Source organism: Linepithema humile, chromosome 7 (genome assembly GCF_040581485.1).
Source record: "Linepithema humile isolate Giens D197 chromosome 7, Lhum_UNIL_v1.0, whole genome shotgun sequence".
In the NCBI taxonomy this organism is placed as follows: Eukaryota; Metazoa; Arthropoda; class Insecta; order Hymenoptera; family Formicidae; genus Linepithema; species Linepithema humile.
In genome coordinates, this window is record NC_090134.1 from 20,477,667 (window position 1) to 20,497,221 (window position 19,555).

Here is a 19,555-nt window from a genome sequence, read left to right on the forward strand (position 1 = left end):
TCTATGCGCCACATATCGAGAAAATAGAATGTTACCGATAATTTGCAAGATGCATGAATAAAAACAAGAAAAGTTATGCACATTTTTATAATTAACAAATAAAAAGGGTTACACATATGCCGAGGCAATTTATTTTTATTGCATTGCTGTTTGCACGCACCAATTTAACTGTTTATATCTTATTTTTAGGTCCGGTGAACATTAGCACGAAAGGCAGATTAATCGCACCCGGTATCGTGGCACCCGGCATCATTTCCGTTACATCTACGGAGCTGTATTTCGAGGTGGACGAGGATGATCCGGAGTTCAAGAAGATCGACAGTGAGGTGAGTACTAGATTAAAATATTTCTAAAAGCACAATGAGCACATATTATTTGTCTTTGTCGCGACGCGCGTTGTTTACATAATCTTTGATAATTAGTCGCTTTACCTTTCTTCATTAAAATAGAATATATGTATAAGATATGTATATAATATATGTATTTGGAACGACTTGTTACATTCGCGGTGTTATCTGTTTGAAATATAGTCACTGGTTGTCTTGGCGATAAAACTGTTTTTCATGGAAAGTCAAAGTTGACAGAGAAAGAACTGATATCAAATTAATGACTTATGAAGTAGGTTACACGTGAAAAAATTTAATGCCTTTAAAATCGATGGAGGATACAATAAGAATACCAATTCTGTAATGCGATTCGTATTTGCATTATTTTACAATTCAAGTAACATTATCTTTTTTGAATATTTTACCGTTTCTCAACTCTGTTTCATTATCCATCGTGAATGCATCTTTATCAGCGCGTGCATTAACACCGCGCTCACAATTTAAAAATGTATGCGATAATAGCAACGCCCACTATTTACATATTAAATGTTCGGGATAATATTTTACGCTGCCCTTTCTTAAACTGACGAACGCGAGAGCCTAAGGTAGCCGTTCATAACGAAGAAAATCAATCATTTCGGCCGTCGTAGAATTTGAATAAGCGTGCGTCGTAAATGATGAGACGTGGCGAAAGCTTCTACGGCACCGATAGAAGCAGATTCTGGTTAGAATTAGTTCGGACGTGTCCCTGTCTATCAGTGTCCATAGGGCACCCTATACTCGTGCAGCTAACACAATTAAAAAAAAAAAAAAAAAAAAGTAAACGACAGGAAAGTCGAGATAAGATGCGGGGTAGGATGGAGCAGAAAGAGAGAGAAAGGAAGGCGAACTGGAAGAACTAGAAGGACGATTATCATATATCGGTCGTAGATCTCGCGTTTGTATAACTAGGGAATAAAACAAACAGAGGAGGGCCCCATGGGGTCGACCGATCTTCAGGGTCGGCAATTATGAGCCCCCCGCGGGGCCCGGTATCTGCCTACCCGCTCTCTTCGTCTCTCTCCTTCCCTATCTCCCATCACTTCGTCCCATCGCGCTAACCACACATCGGTGGCATAGGCGAACGAACAACTTCTCAGGAATGTACTGAAACTACCACACTTTCCCACCTAACCGATAGGCATCTCGCAGCAAAATCGCGTGTCTAGCGCGATGCGTCGTCGCGCGAGCAAAATTCGTGAAATATACGTTTCGATGATCGCGCATCCACGATAGAAATGCATCATATTGCTTGAAAAATTCAATTAGTCTTAAGAATGATAATTAGCGTTCGTCAATTGTTAATATAAAATTTCTATCATACGTGTTCTACGAATACTTCAGGATCGCGCGTAACTTCTCTTTAACAGCGCATTATTTAATATATGCCAAGTATCCTCGGAAAGTTTCAATAATCGCTCGCTAACGATCCTATCGCCGTGCATGCTTCTCGGAGCATGCCCAAGGATTTCGCTGTGTCCACCTGTCGTCCCCGTTATATCTCGACCGACGGACTTGCCCGTGAATAGAACGTACGAACTCATTCGGGTTCCCTTAATTGGAATCCTTTTTAAGAAGGAACGCTGAACGCACCTGGAAGCGAGGAGGGAAAGAGTGCGAGAGGGAGAGAGAGAGAGAGAAGACGAGGAGAGAAGAACGAGGCGAAGAGCAGGATAGCAAAGGAAGAGGAATAAGGAGGGAGCGAGAGAGACCGGTCGTTCACGATCGAGACACGCTCATTAGTCGAGGATGTCCCGAGGGTAGGCGGGAGGCTTCGTCGAATTCGTAGGCGATGGATCACTCGATAGTCGAGCCGAGACTTAAGCGATCGTAATGCGCGGCCGCAAAAGAGGATGCACCCAGGAGTGGCCCCAGGGAGGGACTGCATATCGGACCGCGCGCTGCTGCACCCTTTTGTGCGTATCTCCTCGCCGGGGCTGGCCTCCTCGATCGCGCCGATTCCTCCCTTCTTCCACCTCCACCTTTTATAATGGCCCAGGCAAACGTATTTATCGTGATTTATCGTTTACACGGGTCCCTCTTCTCCTCCCCGCTCCTCTTTCTCTTTCTTTCTCCCTCTCTCTTTCCCCTTCTACCATTCTCCGTCTGTCCCGCAGCGTCGTATGTTAAAGATAGAGGATGCACCACCGTGCGATTACGTCGGGAATGAATTATTGATAGTCCGCGAGGAGCATTAATATCTAAAACAAATAATCGGCGGTATGGCACTCCGCCCCTCCCACGAATATATGTGGTACTTTTTGTCTCAAATTCGATGAAGAAGCCCGGGCTCTTCTGCAATCCAGATACCGGAGCGTAAAATCTTACAGTCATCCGTGAATTAATGGTTATTGGCGGTAGAGATTTATGTCATATAATTGCTCGTGATGATCCATAATAACGGTACGCCGTCGTCGCGAATGCATACGCTGGAAATTAAGTCGCCACTTGAGTTATTCTTAGGGACAGCAACGCGGAATAACGTCGTAAAATAATAATTGATTTCCCCCAAGTATTATTAGCATTTCATCATATCAATCCGGAAGCTATAACACGCGTATTCCATCTGCGAGTCGTAAAACCGGTACACTCCAAGTACGATACGATGAGAGTTATTGACACTGCTCTTAAAATATAAATTCATATATTATTAAACATTAATTCGCTCAAAATTAATTCAAATCAATATCGAATTTGTATTATTAAATTTTTTGTTCGGTTGTAAGAAATTTTTAAAGGGCTTGATTACCAATCTTCAGATTTTTACGTACTTGAGTGCATCTTCGAGCTTGCGTTTATAAGTAAAAAAGCGGATTGACTTTTAGTGAATCTAAAACGGACTATCCATCGCTTCAGCTTCGCAAAAGGGTAGGTCACACAGGACATTAAACTCCGCCGCGTCGTGGCAGATCGGACAGCTCGCATTTTTATGGAAACCTGCTCCGTGGCGCCTAAAGCTCCTTCTCTCGTGGTATAGTTATCGCAGACACATGCTGCGAATATCCTCGTGGGACGCTCGCGCGACGCGAAGGAGAGAAATCGGGTGGGAAGGAGTGAGAGGATAGCAACCGGACAGGTGGTCCGTGCGATACGTCGATGTAAGCTTATTCGCAAGAAAGATACCATTAACGGGAGGGGGGAGGGGGTTTAACGCCACGAAAAATCCGAGACATCGGGCCGTTTATCAGCGATCGCAAATAGAAACTTCCTCGTAGATCATCCGGCACTCAGAGATTTCCAGGTTCATCGCTTCAGAGAGGTATAACTCTGTGACGCGCTTTACGCCCGAGATTATTAAAACTTTACTATTTATGCATATACATTGTGCAAACGGCGATAAGAAATCGATGCAAACAGTTTTCTATCGGAGGAAATATACATAAAAGATTAAAGGAGAATGACAGAAAGGCGGGCCTTGACCGAACACCGGTTCAACATTATGCGATCACGACCTCCTTTAGCAATGCATATGTATGATATCAATGTGATATAGTGCAAGTGATGTTATAATAATGCGACTGTAATTATTCCGCGCCGCGGCCGAGCGGCGCTGACCGCGCGCAAGGCCTGTCCACATTGCTTTAAACACAGCCGTCGAACGCGCGACCGTATCTCGTCCCATTAATTTCACCGCGTTATCTCCGCATCTCGCGATTATAAACGCGTGTCGATAAATAATAAAGCCTGTCAGCTACTCTTGCGGCAGATTGCGGTGCTGTCAGTGGCTTCTTCGATAAAGAGACTCGCTTTTCCTCCGCCGGGTCTACGTCTATGCCACGTCTTCTGAATTATGCACCACCATCTTCGAAATAATAACTCTCGTCAAGTTTGATGAATAAGCGCATAACTCTCGATCAGATCTAATGCCTCCTGCTCGCGCATATATCACTAGCGTTATTATTAATAAAAACGGCACGGCCGGGAGAGGCAATAATTACTCTTCCACTACAGTTTCGCTGTGCGTTTCTCTGCTCGAGGATGCATGAGCGCGTATCGATACGCATTTGCATATCCCGCATAATTTAATCGATCCACGATTTCGATGGGACTCGACGCGGTGGTAGCCGATGACCAGGGGGCAGTCTGCGCGAAAAGGATGCAGTTAGTTTGGTAAACATCCATCAATTCGTGGGCAGGGCAGCGCGAGGCAGAACGGGGCAGAACCTGAAGAGCAGGCAGGCTGGAAGGAGCGGGCGGGTTCATTCTCAACAAGGCAGGGGTAATCACTGCTATTAGTGCGGACATTACTCCGGTGGTCCGCCAATCTCCGTAACACTCCATCATATCGGTGCCCTAAGGCCTTTCAGTGGTGTAGAAAATAGATTTTCCGCGATCGCGCAATATTTTATCCCGCATTCGCGCTGTACGCTTAATCGCGAGAAAATATCTTCATGTCGCAAAAATCGCTTCCGGATGTTACGTTTCTAATCGGCACGTAACATTCGAACATTAATTGCAATTTCAATTCTTTTCAAATCCACACGTAAATCGAATTGTATGATTAATACGTGTTTGTAAATCAATACGCTTTAGGGAATCGGAAGTCGAAACGTGTCATCCTAATCTGCTCGTGCCGACGACAAACGAGCATCCAAAATCTCCCATATTGTAGCAAATAATCTTCCTCACGGTGTCGGTTCCTTCGGCGATCGTTATAGGCGTGACGACCGATTATCCTCGAAAGGAATGATGATGAATATCATAGGCAACTGTCTCGTGCCACATCAGTTCTGTCAGCGACTGCAGGTAGGCGGAAAGCTAGTGGGTGTGTATCCGTTTTGTAGATACGTGAATCCAGCTCGGTGTTGAGAGTTTGCTCGAAGGTATATATACTGGGTGTTCCGAATACATTGATCTTCTTTTCAATAGAAGATTTCCTATTGAGCTGTTGCAGCGCCGTTCTTTTTTCACGCAGCATGCATAATCGCTAAGCAATACATGTGTTTCGCATTACTTTGTATCGTATACCAAGGCAGTACAAGTGGTTCCATATTTTCTACATTTTTTCCGCAACACCCAGTATATGTATGCGAAAGATACGAGACGTATCAAGAGACGAAGTTGCCACAGTGTTTAACATTGATCAAGAACGGCGCAATTTAGGCAGTTGCGTTATGACTAAGAATGAAGGATTAATTACTGGCTTCGGTGACGTGTGGGTTCAGCGCAGCGAGAGTACACCGTCCTGGTTTCCTTACCGAGAAAAGTAATCATTTTCCTGCCCCAATTAAAGCGTTGCCAAAAAATTTTTTTTGCTTTGAATAAAAATTGAAGCTTCCGCGTTACATTCGCAACGAAACGTAATCGCGAATCGGATGGCGTCGTCGGTTACACCTGCCACTTTGTCGCGCGGTTCCCCATCGATACAGACCTGGTGGAGAGCTAGTCGCTGGCAATATAGGCGGGGCAAGGCTGGATCCGATTCAGAGTGTGACGGATGGCGCCCACCTGTGGATTCATTCACTAATCTGCTCGCTAAGCAAACAGCCCGAACACACCCCGTCATTATCGCTGACGGCGTAAGTAGCGCCCGATCTCGTCCTTACCCAATATTTATTATGCCCTCTCAGGTCCCCTCTCTTCCCTTCTCCGTCTCTATCTCTCTCTTTCCTCCTTCCTTCGCTTCCTGCACGATCTCTATAACAGACCATGTATCGAACGCCGAGCCCATTTTCGCGTCACCCTTTCGCCACATTGATTTTCGAGCTCTACGGGTGCACGTTGCCCCGCAATTATCGATGGCGCCCAACGTATCAGTGGCCGCGTGTGCCATCTGGATACGTGCTTGGAATGGAATTTCAGGGCTACACGTCGCACAAATAGCTTTTGACTTTGTGTAAGCGTGTGTGCGGGTGAACGTGGAAGCCGGGGCTCGCCTATCGATCGTTTCGCGATACGTACACTGACGGTTTCTCTTTAGATTCTCTTCACTCTTCAATTTCAACGGTATCCTTGAAATATTTGCCAGATATCCATGACATAACAGTTATATTTAATATTTTTGCAAATCGAAATTAACTGTAAATTATTTCAGATTATATTAAACCTACATAGCGCAATAAAAACAGTGAAAGACATGGAGCTTTAAAGGTGCCGACTGGATCTATTTGACTAACAATTATCTGCAAAAAGATAAACGATAAATAACGTAAAATTAGTGATCGTAATTCGAGAAATAAAATAAATCGCAATTAACGGATCGCGGGTGGTCCGCGAGAATGTCGCGCTTTACGACATAGACGTGTCTTCTAATGCCACACCATTAAAGATTATAATGAGCATCTCGGTGAGCGCGGCAATCTCCGGTGCACAAGAAGAAAATCCAACTCTTTACCCGCGCGGTCTGTGCGCGCTATTAAAAGCGTATAGGCGGCGGATAAATTTGATCGGACAATTTCCTCATCGCGCCACGGCAATATCTAATTATTTTTGTCTCTATTACGCGGGAATCGCGCGATGGTAGGTAAAAGCTCATCACCGCGCGGCGTCTCGTCAGTGTAACGATCGGACGCGCAGGTGCTTCGGGAATGCACGCGAGCAAACGAGAGCCGCGAGATAAGGGAAAATCTCTACCTGAGGCTGCGCCTTTCCCGTCTTTTCTCGCCATTAATCATCGCGACTCGCGCGTGCACGGCGGGGGCCCGAGGTGCATTTTCAAGCGCGTTGCAAAACGAGCCGCGACGCTCTACGACGAATCGATTAATATTAATGAAACCACCGCGACAGCGAGAACGCGCAAATCACGAGAGGATAGGCGCGCGAACGTGTATTTCGCACACTAATGCTGAATGATCGCCGTTGTTGAGCGAACTTTAACTTCGCACGTGCGTCAAAGCGACCGTTGCTAACGATGCATACAAAGAATGAGCGAGAAGAGAAAAAAAAAGGCATTTATTCTAAGCGAAATGATAGTATCTATTTATTGATTGTATCTCATCAACCGTGTGACGATATCGTGCCGTTCTTGATAGTATAAATCTGTAGAAAAAGATGCGATAAATATTCTCTATCAAATTCTACGCGCATCACGAGTCACATCTGAGCTTGGAGTATGCCTAATTTCAGATAAATTTCTACTATGTGTTATTGAAATGTCTTTCTGACCGTTTCGCAAAGTACTGAGCCGATAAACGCACGACGAGATCTGCATACTTGGAATAATCTGAAATTGGCTATCACCGTCTCGATGGAACGAGAAACGGACGGTGCGTGGCGTGAACTCGGAGTATTGCGTATCCGGTTTCGCCTTTAGAGGTGCTGTTCAACAGACCGTATAATTTGTCGCTTGCAGAGGCAGGTTTTATTTCTCAATTATGCAAAAATGGGGCAGGAGAAGGGATCGATAATATGAGATGAAATAGTTTGTCTGCTTCATCGACGCGTGATTTGCTTGCACAACAAGTTAATGTGTCAATTGCCGCTGCGCTGCCATTTCGCCTTCTAATCCGCAAGATTTCGTTCTCTGGTTGGTTCCGATCTATCATAAGGAGCCCGAAGCGACGAAAACCGGTGGGTCCCGTGTTCTCGATGTCATCTCGTGGAAGCTGATGAAAATTAATGATCGCACGCCGGTCGTGTGCCTGTCGAAAATTTCGAAACAAAAAAGAGTAAAGCAAACAAGAGCCTCTCGCGCGCTGCTCTCGCGATCGCTCGTTTTCGAACAATTTTTATTGTGCTATTAATCATGTGCGAACCGATGACGTCGGGAATGGGCGCGTCAGCTGTCCCACACGATTTTCATTCACGGCGTGCCGTGCCTGTCGATTCGTGTGCAGCAGAATGTGGCAAAAAGAAAGGGAATCGGGGAAGGCTAGTTATCGGCGAGCAAGATGGGACGAGCGGATAGGCAGGAAACGGGAATGTTACTGACCCAGCAGAGCGAGCTGGTAGTTAAAACTGTACGCATCCCATAATTTAGCGATTATTTTGACAAGGGTATGATCTCCTGACAGGTTGTTGGCCTTATGGCTACGCTCTGAAATATAGCTATTTAAATGGGTACTTAGAAAGTTCCGTAACGAAACGCATACTTTCGAGTAAATCGCCGCCGAACCGCGGCAGAAATCGCCGGACAATTTAACTTTCAGAGTGTTGAATTTTTATCCATTAAAAAAATTACCCGTATATAAATACCGAGAGAATCATTACAATGTCGGCTAGTCGGTTGGACGTAAAGGCGATGAATAAACCGATGAATTAGCGGCTGATTATGTACATACGTTGATTATCGATAATTCGTGAGCGTGCGTGAAGTAATTTATAAACTATTGCATGCATTTCGCAAGCTCCGTGTGGATAATGACACAGCTGATTACAGTCGCGTGACCGGAGGCAGCGAGTAAGAAAACCAGCAACGGAATGCAAACTATTATCCTAAGCGTAATTCATAACTTTGCAAATATGTACAGGTAGCCTCCTCGCATATCCTTGTGTTCTCTCACTTGATCGGGCAGCGTTTCTCTACAATTGATACAAAGCGAAATCAAGATGCTCTTATTAATCTCTACTGTATTTAGTCTATTATCCGATCGTGTAAATCAATAATGAGAAGAAAAGAGAACGAGTTACGAGTCGATGGTTCGCGTCGATGCTTGAGAAACAACATTTACAATCACTACGTCCTCGATTTGCCTCGATTAATTCTCGTTATACCAGATTATTCGTAAGCAACGGTGGTCGGTTTCGTCTTAGAGCGGCATTCACGAGCGAATTATTATTTCGTACGCGTAAATCATACGATTGTATGCACAACGGGGTACGGACGATCGGCGCAGGCATTTTCATAAAGAAGCAGCCATAAAGATGCGCACATGAGGCGCACCGCTCGGACGTTGCGGAGTTCGTACTGAAGTCGTTTAGTGCAGAACGGTGTAAACGCGTGGTAGAAAGGTTTTGTTGGACTTTGCGGAGATGCCGGTTACGAGAGGTTGCCTCTCTCGGCTCCTACGGCAACGATTATCCGGTTGTTAGTCGGCCGCACGAATCGATGGAAGGGGACGTTGTTCCCCGAGTCCGCTTTCGGCACGCTGTCATGCAACATGCAAAATCAGTTTTCTTCGACCATGAGTCAATTTATACTGCAATAGTCGACACTGCGCCTTGGTTTATATTCGCGTTACAAAATGTTCTCTTCTCGTTGGCGCGATCGCGTCATACGCTATATTTAAAATTTTTAGTCTTCTTTTATTTATCTTCCTTAATTTACGTTAAATCCATCTGAATGGCTAATAAAACAATATTCAGACATCATATTATATTATTCACACTATGTCACTGCATACGGATTTTGCGGCGAACGGTCGTGCATATTCAGTGAATCCGCCGAATGAGTCGCGGCATCTTTATTCATGCGTATCGAGCCACATCGTTGCAATGTTGCTTTTAATGATATTTGAAGGAGCGATATCTCGTAATACACCACACTGCGAACGCAGTTTCATTCGTGAATATACAAATATCTTTCCCAAGAGTGGAGGTGCGTGCGTGGAGAAGAAGGGAGGTCCGCCCGCGGCTGGAGGCGCGACGTACGTTGAGTTATGGCGCAGGTTAATTATACAAAACATTCAATTATACCTCCCCACGAAACCCATACGAGCCCGGCTCTATCCATAGAGGCGCACACCGACGCGAGGAACCCCAAAACGCTACCCGGATGGATTCGACGACATTATTCGCGAGAATCGCAGAAACCGGCTGCGACTGCATATCAGATCTTGATACTTCGGTATTTCGGATCGCTTCGCTATCAATGAGCGTCGAGTTCTCTACGTCGAAATTTAATACCTCCCAAGAGGCAAGCGCAAATCACTCCCCTACCTCTTACCGTGTCGTCGAAATAGAACAGGTACCGAAAAAAAGCGTGATGACCCGCCTCGTTCCGCGCTCATCTCGAGAACCGATCTCGAGTTCGAGCGCCGGCGAATTCTGTCGCGGCCGAGGTACATGTCGCCGTAGTTGCACATGGTTTATCGATTGATCCCGTCCCGAAGGGTACCATTTATCACGACCGGTAGATCCTTGGGACTGCCTTAAAACAAAAGCCACGGAAGAGCGAGATGTCTTCCCGACGGCGCGGAGGACGGCGAGAGGCGCGCGAGAGGCGAAGTGGCGGACCGATGTTGCCGGTCTCTCGACGTGGCGTGGGGCCCCAAGACCGAGCCGAACATCGACGATGCGCGGCGAGGGGAGGCTCATAACGCAGAGATTTTACGCGCCGGCGCCGGCGCCCCCCGCGGTCTCAGACGCCGCGACCATAATGCCGAAGCTGAATGCACGGCGAACGACGGACGGAATATCTCCGGGACTATCACTGGCGCCCCCCCGAGGACCCACCTTTCCCTCCGACATTTAGAAATGTTTTTATTGATATGTTTGTTATATAATGTTCGAGTCGCGCGTGAGACCTAATCTTGATCGCGCTTTGATCGCGCGGATTCAGTTTCGCTGCGCTGCGTATCCTCGCTAATCCGAATGAAATTAATAATCCATTGTCTGATATCTTTTTTAAATTCAAGTTTCAAACGTCACGGCATAAATTATTTCGTAAGTTAATTTATAATTTTTTCCTTTCCGATGATTTCTGATCTTCGATACTTTTTATTATTGCTGTCTTTTGAATAATGATACCGATGATACCGTGGCTGTTTTTCTCGCCGAGAATTCTGTACCGATCGCACAGCGTGATCGCTTGTTTGTTCATATGTCTATCGATCGTGCATAACGGTCCGGAGAGAAATCGTGTTCGAGAATAATCGTGGTCAATCATTAATTACTCGGATTATTAATGGCATGCGTGAGCAGTATCATTGTACGAATCGCGATACGACTGGTTTTCATGATTATACGGTTGATTTATTCCTCGACCTTGAACTCCCATGTCGTGGTAGATCGAAAGAACACGAAGAAATATTCGGTATAAGTTTGATCGTTGTTGCCGTGACTACTGGATTCGAAGGAAAATACGAGACAAAATCTAATGATTAGCGAATGAAAATTCTATTATGTTAATATTATCGTTTTTGCACCATCGTATAGATTTATTTTAATGACATAAGAATATTTCCGCAAGCCGTAAAGCCGGAATGAATGGTACGCTTCGGCGAAAAGTTTGAGGCATCGTCAAAAACTTTCAACTCTATGAAACGTGCGCAAGGCATTCTCGGCGCGATGAGAGAAAATTATGGACGCAACACTATCCCAAAAAATTATGATATATACATGCGCATCTTTACGCGTTTAATTTACCGCGCAGTTCTTACTAATCCCGCTATCGAGATATATCTTTGTCGCATCGTGCGAATGCCAGTAAATTACACTCGCTCTCACGCAGAAAATTGAGGATATTAATTTCGCAAACGAGTGGCATAAAATTCGCAAACGCCGACGACTTGTCCTGCAAATTATCGCGATCTCCGATAGACAATTACGTCGCCGTTTCGCGCGCGTAGAAATATATTTGCGCGATGTGGTTTGCGGCAGGATCGGGTAAAGATAAGGACGTGGTCCTGGGCGCATGCTGGATTTAGAGACGTGGGAATCCTTGTACATACAAACGAACTCTCGCCATACCGTAAACCATGTTTTTCCGCACTCCGAGCGATGTACCTCGCGACAGGCCTTGTTTTCGCCTCGATTTGCGCGCGATCTTCTTCGCGAGCTATTACCATGAAACATCCTGAGTAAACAACACGAGCGGCAAAGGATTCTCGACGCTCGTGAGAGTTGATGTTTCAGGTTTCCGCAGGCACGGAATAGAAACAGGTCCGGTCGTCCGACGGGGACCGCCGCGCTCGCGTCGGGATTGACGCAATCGCGCGGCATCGCGGGAATCAGCGGGGCAGCTCGGTACGCAGCCCCGACAACGCCGTAAACGTGATATATATACGGCGGCCTCGGTCGGGCACCGACACGACGACCGGGACGCTCCGCGCGGCTACGGTTTCCCCGTATTTTCTCTCTCGCATTCGAAACCTACCTATTCATTGTTTTATAGGAGTCATAAAGATGTCAGGCAATTAAAAGATTCGCTTGATTTGTTGCGTGGGCGAGCGGCGCGACGGTGTCGACGGTACGGTAGGTACGGTACGGCGTCTCTCGGATTGGCGATGATAGTGGTGGTGGCGGCGGTGATGGTGGCGATGGCCGGCGTGTGGGTGGATGGTTCAAGTAGGTAGACATGCGCGCGAGAGGAAACGGTGCCCACGTGCGCGGGATCGCGGGGACACTTGACATTGTACCACCGTTGTCCTACAAAAGACACCTTCAGCCACGCTCATAAACGTCCCCTTGCTCCTGCCTTCGTGTGATATACCGCGAGCTGTATATTACGTTCATAATGTGCAACGGTTCCGCGGTGCTTCGAGACGGAAAGCAGCCACCGCTATCCGTTTCGCTTTGATACTGCCCATTACCTTTCCCTCCGTAAGCCGCGTGTCTGCGGGTAGACAGCTCGACGCGATAACGATACGGTGTCTATCTCCGAACATTTTCAAATCGCTTAATTTACGCACGCTCGTAAAATCATTAATCAGTCATTAAACAACGATGAGCGATTAAATATACACTGAATGTGGATATTCCGCGCGCTTCCTTCTGCGCGCGCTATCTTGAGAATGACCTGCGAAAAAAGTTTATTGCACGCATAAAGTCCTGCAGTTATCGGAAAGGATATCTTTCTATGGGAAGGCGAGGGATATAAATGTAAAAAAAAAAAGTATGTGAACATACTTGAAGTTTTGTCACGAGACATAAATAAATTGAGAAAAATGCGAAGAAATAGTATAGCAATGTTTTAAGAAATTTTCTCGTAAAAATTAATTTCTCCAAAACTAAATCTTTTAGCGGTGATTAAAGACTGTTATCGCGGCGCCAATATAGACGCTCGAATATCGCGGGAGCTTTGTGAATTCTCATGATAGGATTAGGTAGAAGGATACCGTGACCGGACCCGCCACATCGCCGACGGATGAAACCATCGCGTGGCTTATTTAATTCCCGGATGGCGACGTAATCAATCTCCGTAGCAGACAACAGGCCGCATCTTTGCCTGCCACCGATGTTTCTGACCAGAAACCGCCGCAGCCCGATGGTATCTCATGAGAGAGGAGTTCGTGGCTGCCCGTCCACCGTCGACGACGACGAGGGCGACGGTAAGATGGCGAGGGCTCTCGCGCCGGCCTTATGTAAACCGGCATAGTCGAGGAAGCCCGAAGAAAGAGAACGAGAAAAGAGGAACGACGACGACGAAGACGCCGACGACGTTCTGGTGGGAGATTAAAACAATGCGGTCGGTCAGATAACGCGGGTGTGACAGCTCTTCGCTGTATCCACGGGCCGTGGACTCGGATGGACCTTAACGAGGACCCCCTAATAAATAACCAGCAAGTTCGAGCTCGTTCTCGTCTCCTTTTCCCGCACGATGCTCCCCTCTCTCTCTCTCTTTCTCTTTTCTCTTTCTCTTTCCTGTTCTCCCTACGAACTCCTCGTGTTTCGAGAGCCGCGCAAGGATGGAAGGCCGAAGGGATGGACCCAAACAGGCCCCGAACATGAAGATGGATGTGGTTCGAGGCGCCGCCGTCACCTGGCAGGCCTTCCACCAGACTTCCAGTTGTACTTCGTAGCGAAGGGAGCGGAGAACGGCTCGTCGGCTGCGACACCTTGCATCGGAGGGAAAAAACTGCCGGGTGAACTCGAACGTGACGTTCGTGTTAGTTCGGTTTTTTGAGAGCGGAAAAGGATGCCGAACGATGGCGGTGTGAATGATATGAAGAAGCGCTCTTTTCTCAGTATCCGCCTCTTTGTCTTCTTAAATCAACACATTTCACTAATTCCAGGCTCCTTAATTTTTCTGATGTTTTCTATTGCGTTACGAGGTAGCTATATATGCAACAAGTATAAATTATTTAAATTTTGACATAAAATTTCTAACAGGCCATAATCTATCTAAGCTCGCTCAGCTCGCTATACTTGCGTTCTTTTCTTTTATGACGCCGTTTTTGGCTACTGATGATATGCGCATCGTATGCTGTCGGTGCATCCTCGATACCTGCTTGACTCCGTAACCCAAGGGATTCACTTATCTTCCACCCGATCGTCTTCACGCATATTATATTCCGAGGAAAACAACGCGAGTAAAAAAAAATAGAAGGGACGGGCACATCCTGCACGGCAACTCGTGAGTTCTGCCGCGCGAATAACAGGATCAGGTTACCCTCTTGGAAAAAGGAAAAGGGTCGAATGATGTTTTTCGAGGGATTCCGATTGGCGGCGGCAGCGATGTCTCAAACGGATCTCGACAAAGAAAGGGTTAGCCTATCGCTTTCCGCAAGATTGCGCGCGAAACATTTCTTGGTAATTTTCTTCCGCTTCGTGTATTTCTTACATGCTGCCATATAAACGCAGCACTTGACAGCGCTGAGTCCACCGATGTGTTGCGTAATGCTTGCTGTTGAATTAAAGACACGGTACAGTGTTGATAACAATAATGATTTCTGCTTGAGCGTAGCAGAAGAAGTTTAAAGTGAAAAGATATTCCTGAAAGAAAGAAAAAGATCGGTGTTTGTTTGCGAGAAGAAACCGTCCGCATCCGCGACTTCGCGGCGCATACACTGTTATTAAAAATCATGTCCCTCCGCTCGAGGCCACCCTGTCTACCAATGGGAAGCATAAATCTTCGCCGGATCGGATGATTGACGTCTATTTAATAGAAACGCAACTATACAAGGATGATGCGGAATAACATTAACTTGTCCGGGAGTCGAGGGGGCTGGTCTCGCCGCGACGGGTGGCCATTGTACCTCCGTGGACCCCTGCGAGCCTCAGCCTTTCTCCCATTCTTATGCCTGCCAGCTCCCTCGTAAAGTCAAACGTTGACACTAGCCGCGGGACATCGACTTCATGGCCCCGAAACTCTTTTCCTTGTACCTCTCGCGTACTTTTCTTCTGTCGCACACTTCCTTCTCGCGCACGTTCCACGAAGCAGCTCTCTTTCGCGCGTATATTATTATTACCGAGCTCGCGAACGCCGACCAGGAAGAAACGAACGCGACATCGCATAATCAAGGGTCACGGGTTATTTTGTAGATTGACTGTGTGGGAGTATCGCTGGTACACACTTGTTAGCTAATAATGTTCGAGCGAAATAGAAATGAATCCAGATTTCGTGGTAGCCACAGGAAATAATATGTTGTTTGTAATTTCATCTGGTTTAATATTTATGTAAAAAACAAGCTTTTAGTGTATGCATACGCGAATAGTAAACAAAGATTATGCGCGTATAAGCTCTCAAAGGTGAGCCAGGATTGCGTGTGCGTCAGCGTTAATATTGATCTCAAGCGTTGCGAGCTAAAAATATTGGTTAGAAATGCTTATCGCGAGAACAGCCTTTGCTTTCTTTCACTATTTTCAATATTTTATCGGTATCTTTGCTTTAATTCTATAATCGAGGTTAACATTTCGCTTTGCGAACTGCAACGAGCAAGCGTTGCAATGAGAACCTTATGCAAGCAACCTTATGCAAAACTTCGAAGAATTTCAAATTAAATCGCGCGCTTGGTTTATCACGCTATACACTACGACGAGGCACTTCGTTCGTTAAATTAGGAGGTTTATAGGTGCATTAGCAAACTTAACGACCTAATCAAAGCAGCACGGCATCAGAGAAACCGCGACGGAATTGATGTGAGCATCTTGACGCGGGCTCAACGCCTCAAGCCAAAGCAACAATGTTTTTTACCTTTATCGATTTTTTTATGGCTATAAAAAAGATTATTTCTTACGAATATGACTTGAGGCAGTATATTTTCTCTGTTATTAACAATTTCTCTAAATTTAATATATGCAATGTAAATTAAAGAAACTTCAAAACGTTGAACTTAACGGAGAAACGTTAAAGCGCGCATTTTTACGCGTCGCCAAACCTTGACAAAAATTTCTTTCTTTCTTATACCTGCTCCAATAAAGTACTCGGTAACATGATACCGGTCAACGTGGTCCGGCGAGATCCTAGTCGTACTTTAACGTCAGCCGCCCCGCGATGCGGCCCGGGGGGAGCCGCGGGCAAGAACGGAGAGCCTTAAAACAAGAGGAATATGAGACGCGAATAAGACGAGGCGGAGGTAAGCAAAAGGAGCACGACGAGGCGAGCAGAGGAAGGAGCACGGGTTTGCTTTTCGCTCCGTCGGCGAGATCAAGGTGGCGCCACGCCTCCGGACCGCCTCCTCTAATCATCGACTCATTACTCATTAGTGCTAATGAGCCACGCGCATCGTCCATACCTACCCAGCTAGATGCAACACCTAGAAAATCGCCAAAGTACCGGGTACAAAAGCTTCTCGCCATAGCACGCAGCCACCTCTGGCAGCACCTTTCTCCGCCGCGCTGCGTGACGATAACGTGCACGCGAGCTGGCTAGAACGCGCGCGATCCATCCTCGGGGATCGATAAGACCACAACATCGGTTACGTCGTGAAATGGAGCCGCTTCACGGACGGTCAGCTGACGATGATTAACGACAACGCTAATGGAAAACGTCTCCGTCCGTTTATTACAAAGATCCGACCGTGACTTCAACGCACGCCTGAAATTCCTGGGAAGACAACAGCGGATAAGTTTCTCTAAAATGGAAAACCTATCATCTACTTAAATCCCGCTTCTGATTATTCAACCGGAATGATACAGTCATCCGTGAAAATTGGATGACGCATTGAATGGAATTACATATTTTTGAATGCACGATACAGAGCTCGACGATAAACATAATATTCTGAAAATTGAAAAAATCTGTATATTATTACGATGTTATTTATAACATCACAGAATTATATTATTGAATTTTTTATATTTTAAGCTGTGTCTTTACAGTAATACTTAAAACGAAAGATGATAATTATTTTTTTACGCATACGTACTTACTTGGCGTATTTATGATTGTTAACCTACAAGTACACATGGTTCTTCACTGCGTAATGCAACAAAGGGGATGATTTTTGGTTCTCGCAATATCCCCGGTTTCCCATAAAACAAGCCATGACATCGTGCCCAGCGAAGCGACCACGTGTGACGAACGCTCGCGCAGAATGCGCTCAGAGCTGCGTCTCGTTACATCCGTCACAGCCGTCGGCCCGTAAAATTGGCGCCACCTGCCACCCTCTCAGAATCCGGCTTCCCGTTGCTGGTGGAGATTCTGACTCATCCCATCGGCTCGAAGTATTTAATGCATTTATAATACGTGGCTTAATGACCCCTAGCCTAACCCATCATCTTTAGCGGAATTTATTACGAATCCAACAACCGCTTTGTGCGCGAAAGAAATTTGCTTGTATTATTCATCGACCACGCTTTCTTTTATACTGGCAAATCTGTAATTTTTTTTTTATTCGAGAAATATGCGTGTGATAATTTTGAATCCGTGACATGAAGGATCAAAATGCGCTTTATTGGAATCTTCTCAGACTCATTTTTTAACTCAGAGTTAATATAATAAACGAAAACGGAAGATTTTTAATGAGTCTCGAAGAAAAAAAAGAGCGTTCTATCCCGATACTGTAAATGACTTAATTAAAGTAACCGAGTTTAGGCGCTCATTTGTTTCCAGCTTAAAGGAATAAGGGATCATTACATTACATTAGTCCAACACACCGGAGGGGTGGCTTCGGAGTTGCGAGGGTAGACAAGACTTGATGTACAAAATATAATGTGATTGTTTCCGAACCAACGGCCGAGCTGGGGACGCTCCGCTGGCGATGACTTCATCCCCATCTGATCGTTTTCATCTCAGAAAGCCATTCGCAGTGGACCGATGTTAAAAGCGAAAAGAAATGCGCATCCAAATTTACTTTGATCGCAAATCACTCTTCGCAGCACTGAAATGTTGTTTTCGATCCTTCCCGTCGGCTCAGTAGCTTGACTATTCGGTAATGTAAAAAAATCAGAGAGTGATATTCAATATCGAAAATATACCATCTTATTTTACGTTTCACGATTTTGATGTTTGTAATTTTCGATATCGCAAACTAAATCAGTACCGGAAACGCGCGCCATGCCCGGGTTCTTTTTAACGTCGAAGAAACGATGTACGAAGGAGACATACCGGTAAAGCTAGGGGAGAATCTAGCTGATCGGCAAGAACAAAGCTCGCAGATAGGCCTGGTCGCATTGTCCCGCGGCTGTTTGCGTCCGTTTGTTCCGGAGCAGACGTCCGACGCACATTGTGCCATTCGACGTTCTCGCCGTGTACCATTGGCTCCTCTCGCCAACTGCGAGGAAAGGATTACCAGTGAAATCCTTTAATGGCATTGTTGGCATTTGAATAACACGAAATATGATACGAGAGATCAAGCCCTAGCTCCTCGGTTCCCTCCTCTCCGCTTACTCTCTAAGCTCCGGCTTGGGGGTCCTCGGGTGTAGGGTTACGCGCTGTTCTACGCGTTGTTGTTCGTCCGGATTAATTGTTGGCAGCTTGTCGATGGGCAGCGCGGTATAATAGCGAGAAATATTTGTAGATCGTTACCGAAGCATTCGCATAATTTTGCCCGCGACTAATAATGGATTGTACTTCTTAGTGAAATATTATAGAAAGAGTTGAAATCGCTTCAATCTCTTCAATTCTCTCGATAATAATTGTGCAACTAAATTTGAGTGCAGGAATTTGTTTAATTCAACAGTAAGATAGAATCGAAGTAGAAATCGATTTAATCTCCTGTCGCCCTAGGCTTTAGTTGTGCACCGCCCATTTGCCAAGGAACAATACTCTCTCTAATGTTTTTATAATACACGCTCATTTTAGATTCCACCCTATGGTCAAATTTTTATCTTACGCACGAATCCTTGCCACACCTAATTTTGCAGATAATAATTGGTTGAGGAATGTAATTTATAATTCGATTGAATTATAGTGTTTAGCGTTAGAAGCTATGTGTTAAGAAGATTTGATGAGAGCGATTGTCAATAATTGTATTATATATGTTTCTTTACTTAATTATTTTCCGCGTTAAACTTTGTAAGATAATTATATTTAATTTTTTGTAGTTTGCGCGACAATAATTTTACGGACAAAGTCCTGCTGAGTAAAGTTTTTAACGTTAAAACAATCGATGAATGCGGTTGCGTATGGAATACCAGTCACGCAGTCGGTGAGAGTTTGCGAAGTCAAAAGTCTGACTGTTTAAATTACTCGCAGAAAAGCATTAACT

At 45.5% G+C, this 19,555-nt stretch overlaps 1 protein-coding gene across 17 annotated transcripts in view; it reads left to right on the plus strand.

Annotated features, from left to right (window-relative positions):
* Positions 1–19,555, plus strand: part of rg (rugose) — a 284,521-nt gene that overhangs the window by 223,440 nt on the left and 41,526 nt on the right. For all 17 annotated transcript variants that reach the window (XM_067359210.1, XM_067359213.1, XM_067359222.1 and 14 more), the window contains one exon: positions 190–326. In XM_067359210.1, the coding sequence (XP_067215311.1) occupies positions 190–326 (137 nt within the window). The remainder of the gene's footprint in view (positions 1–189; positions 327–19,555) is intronic.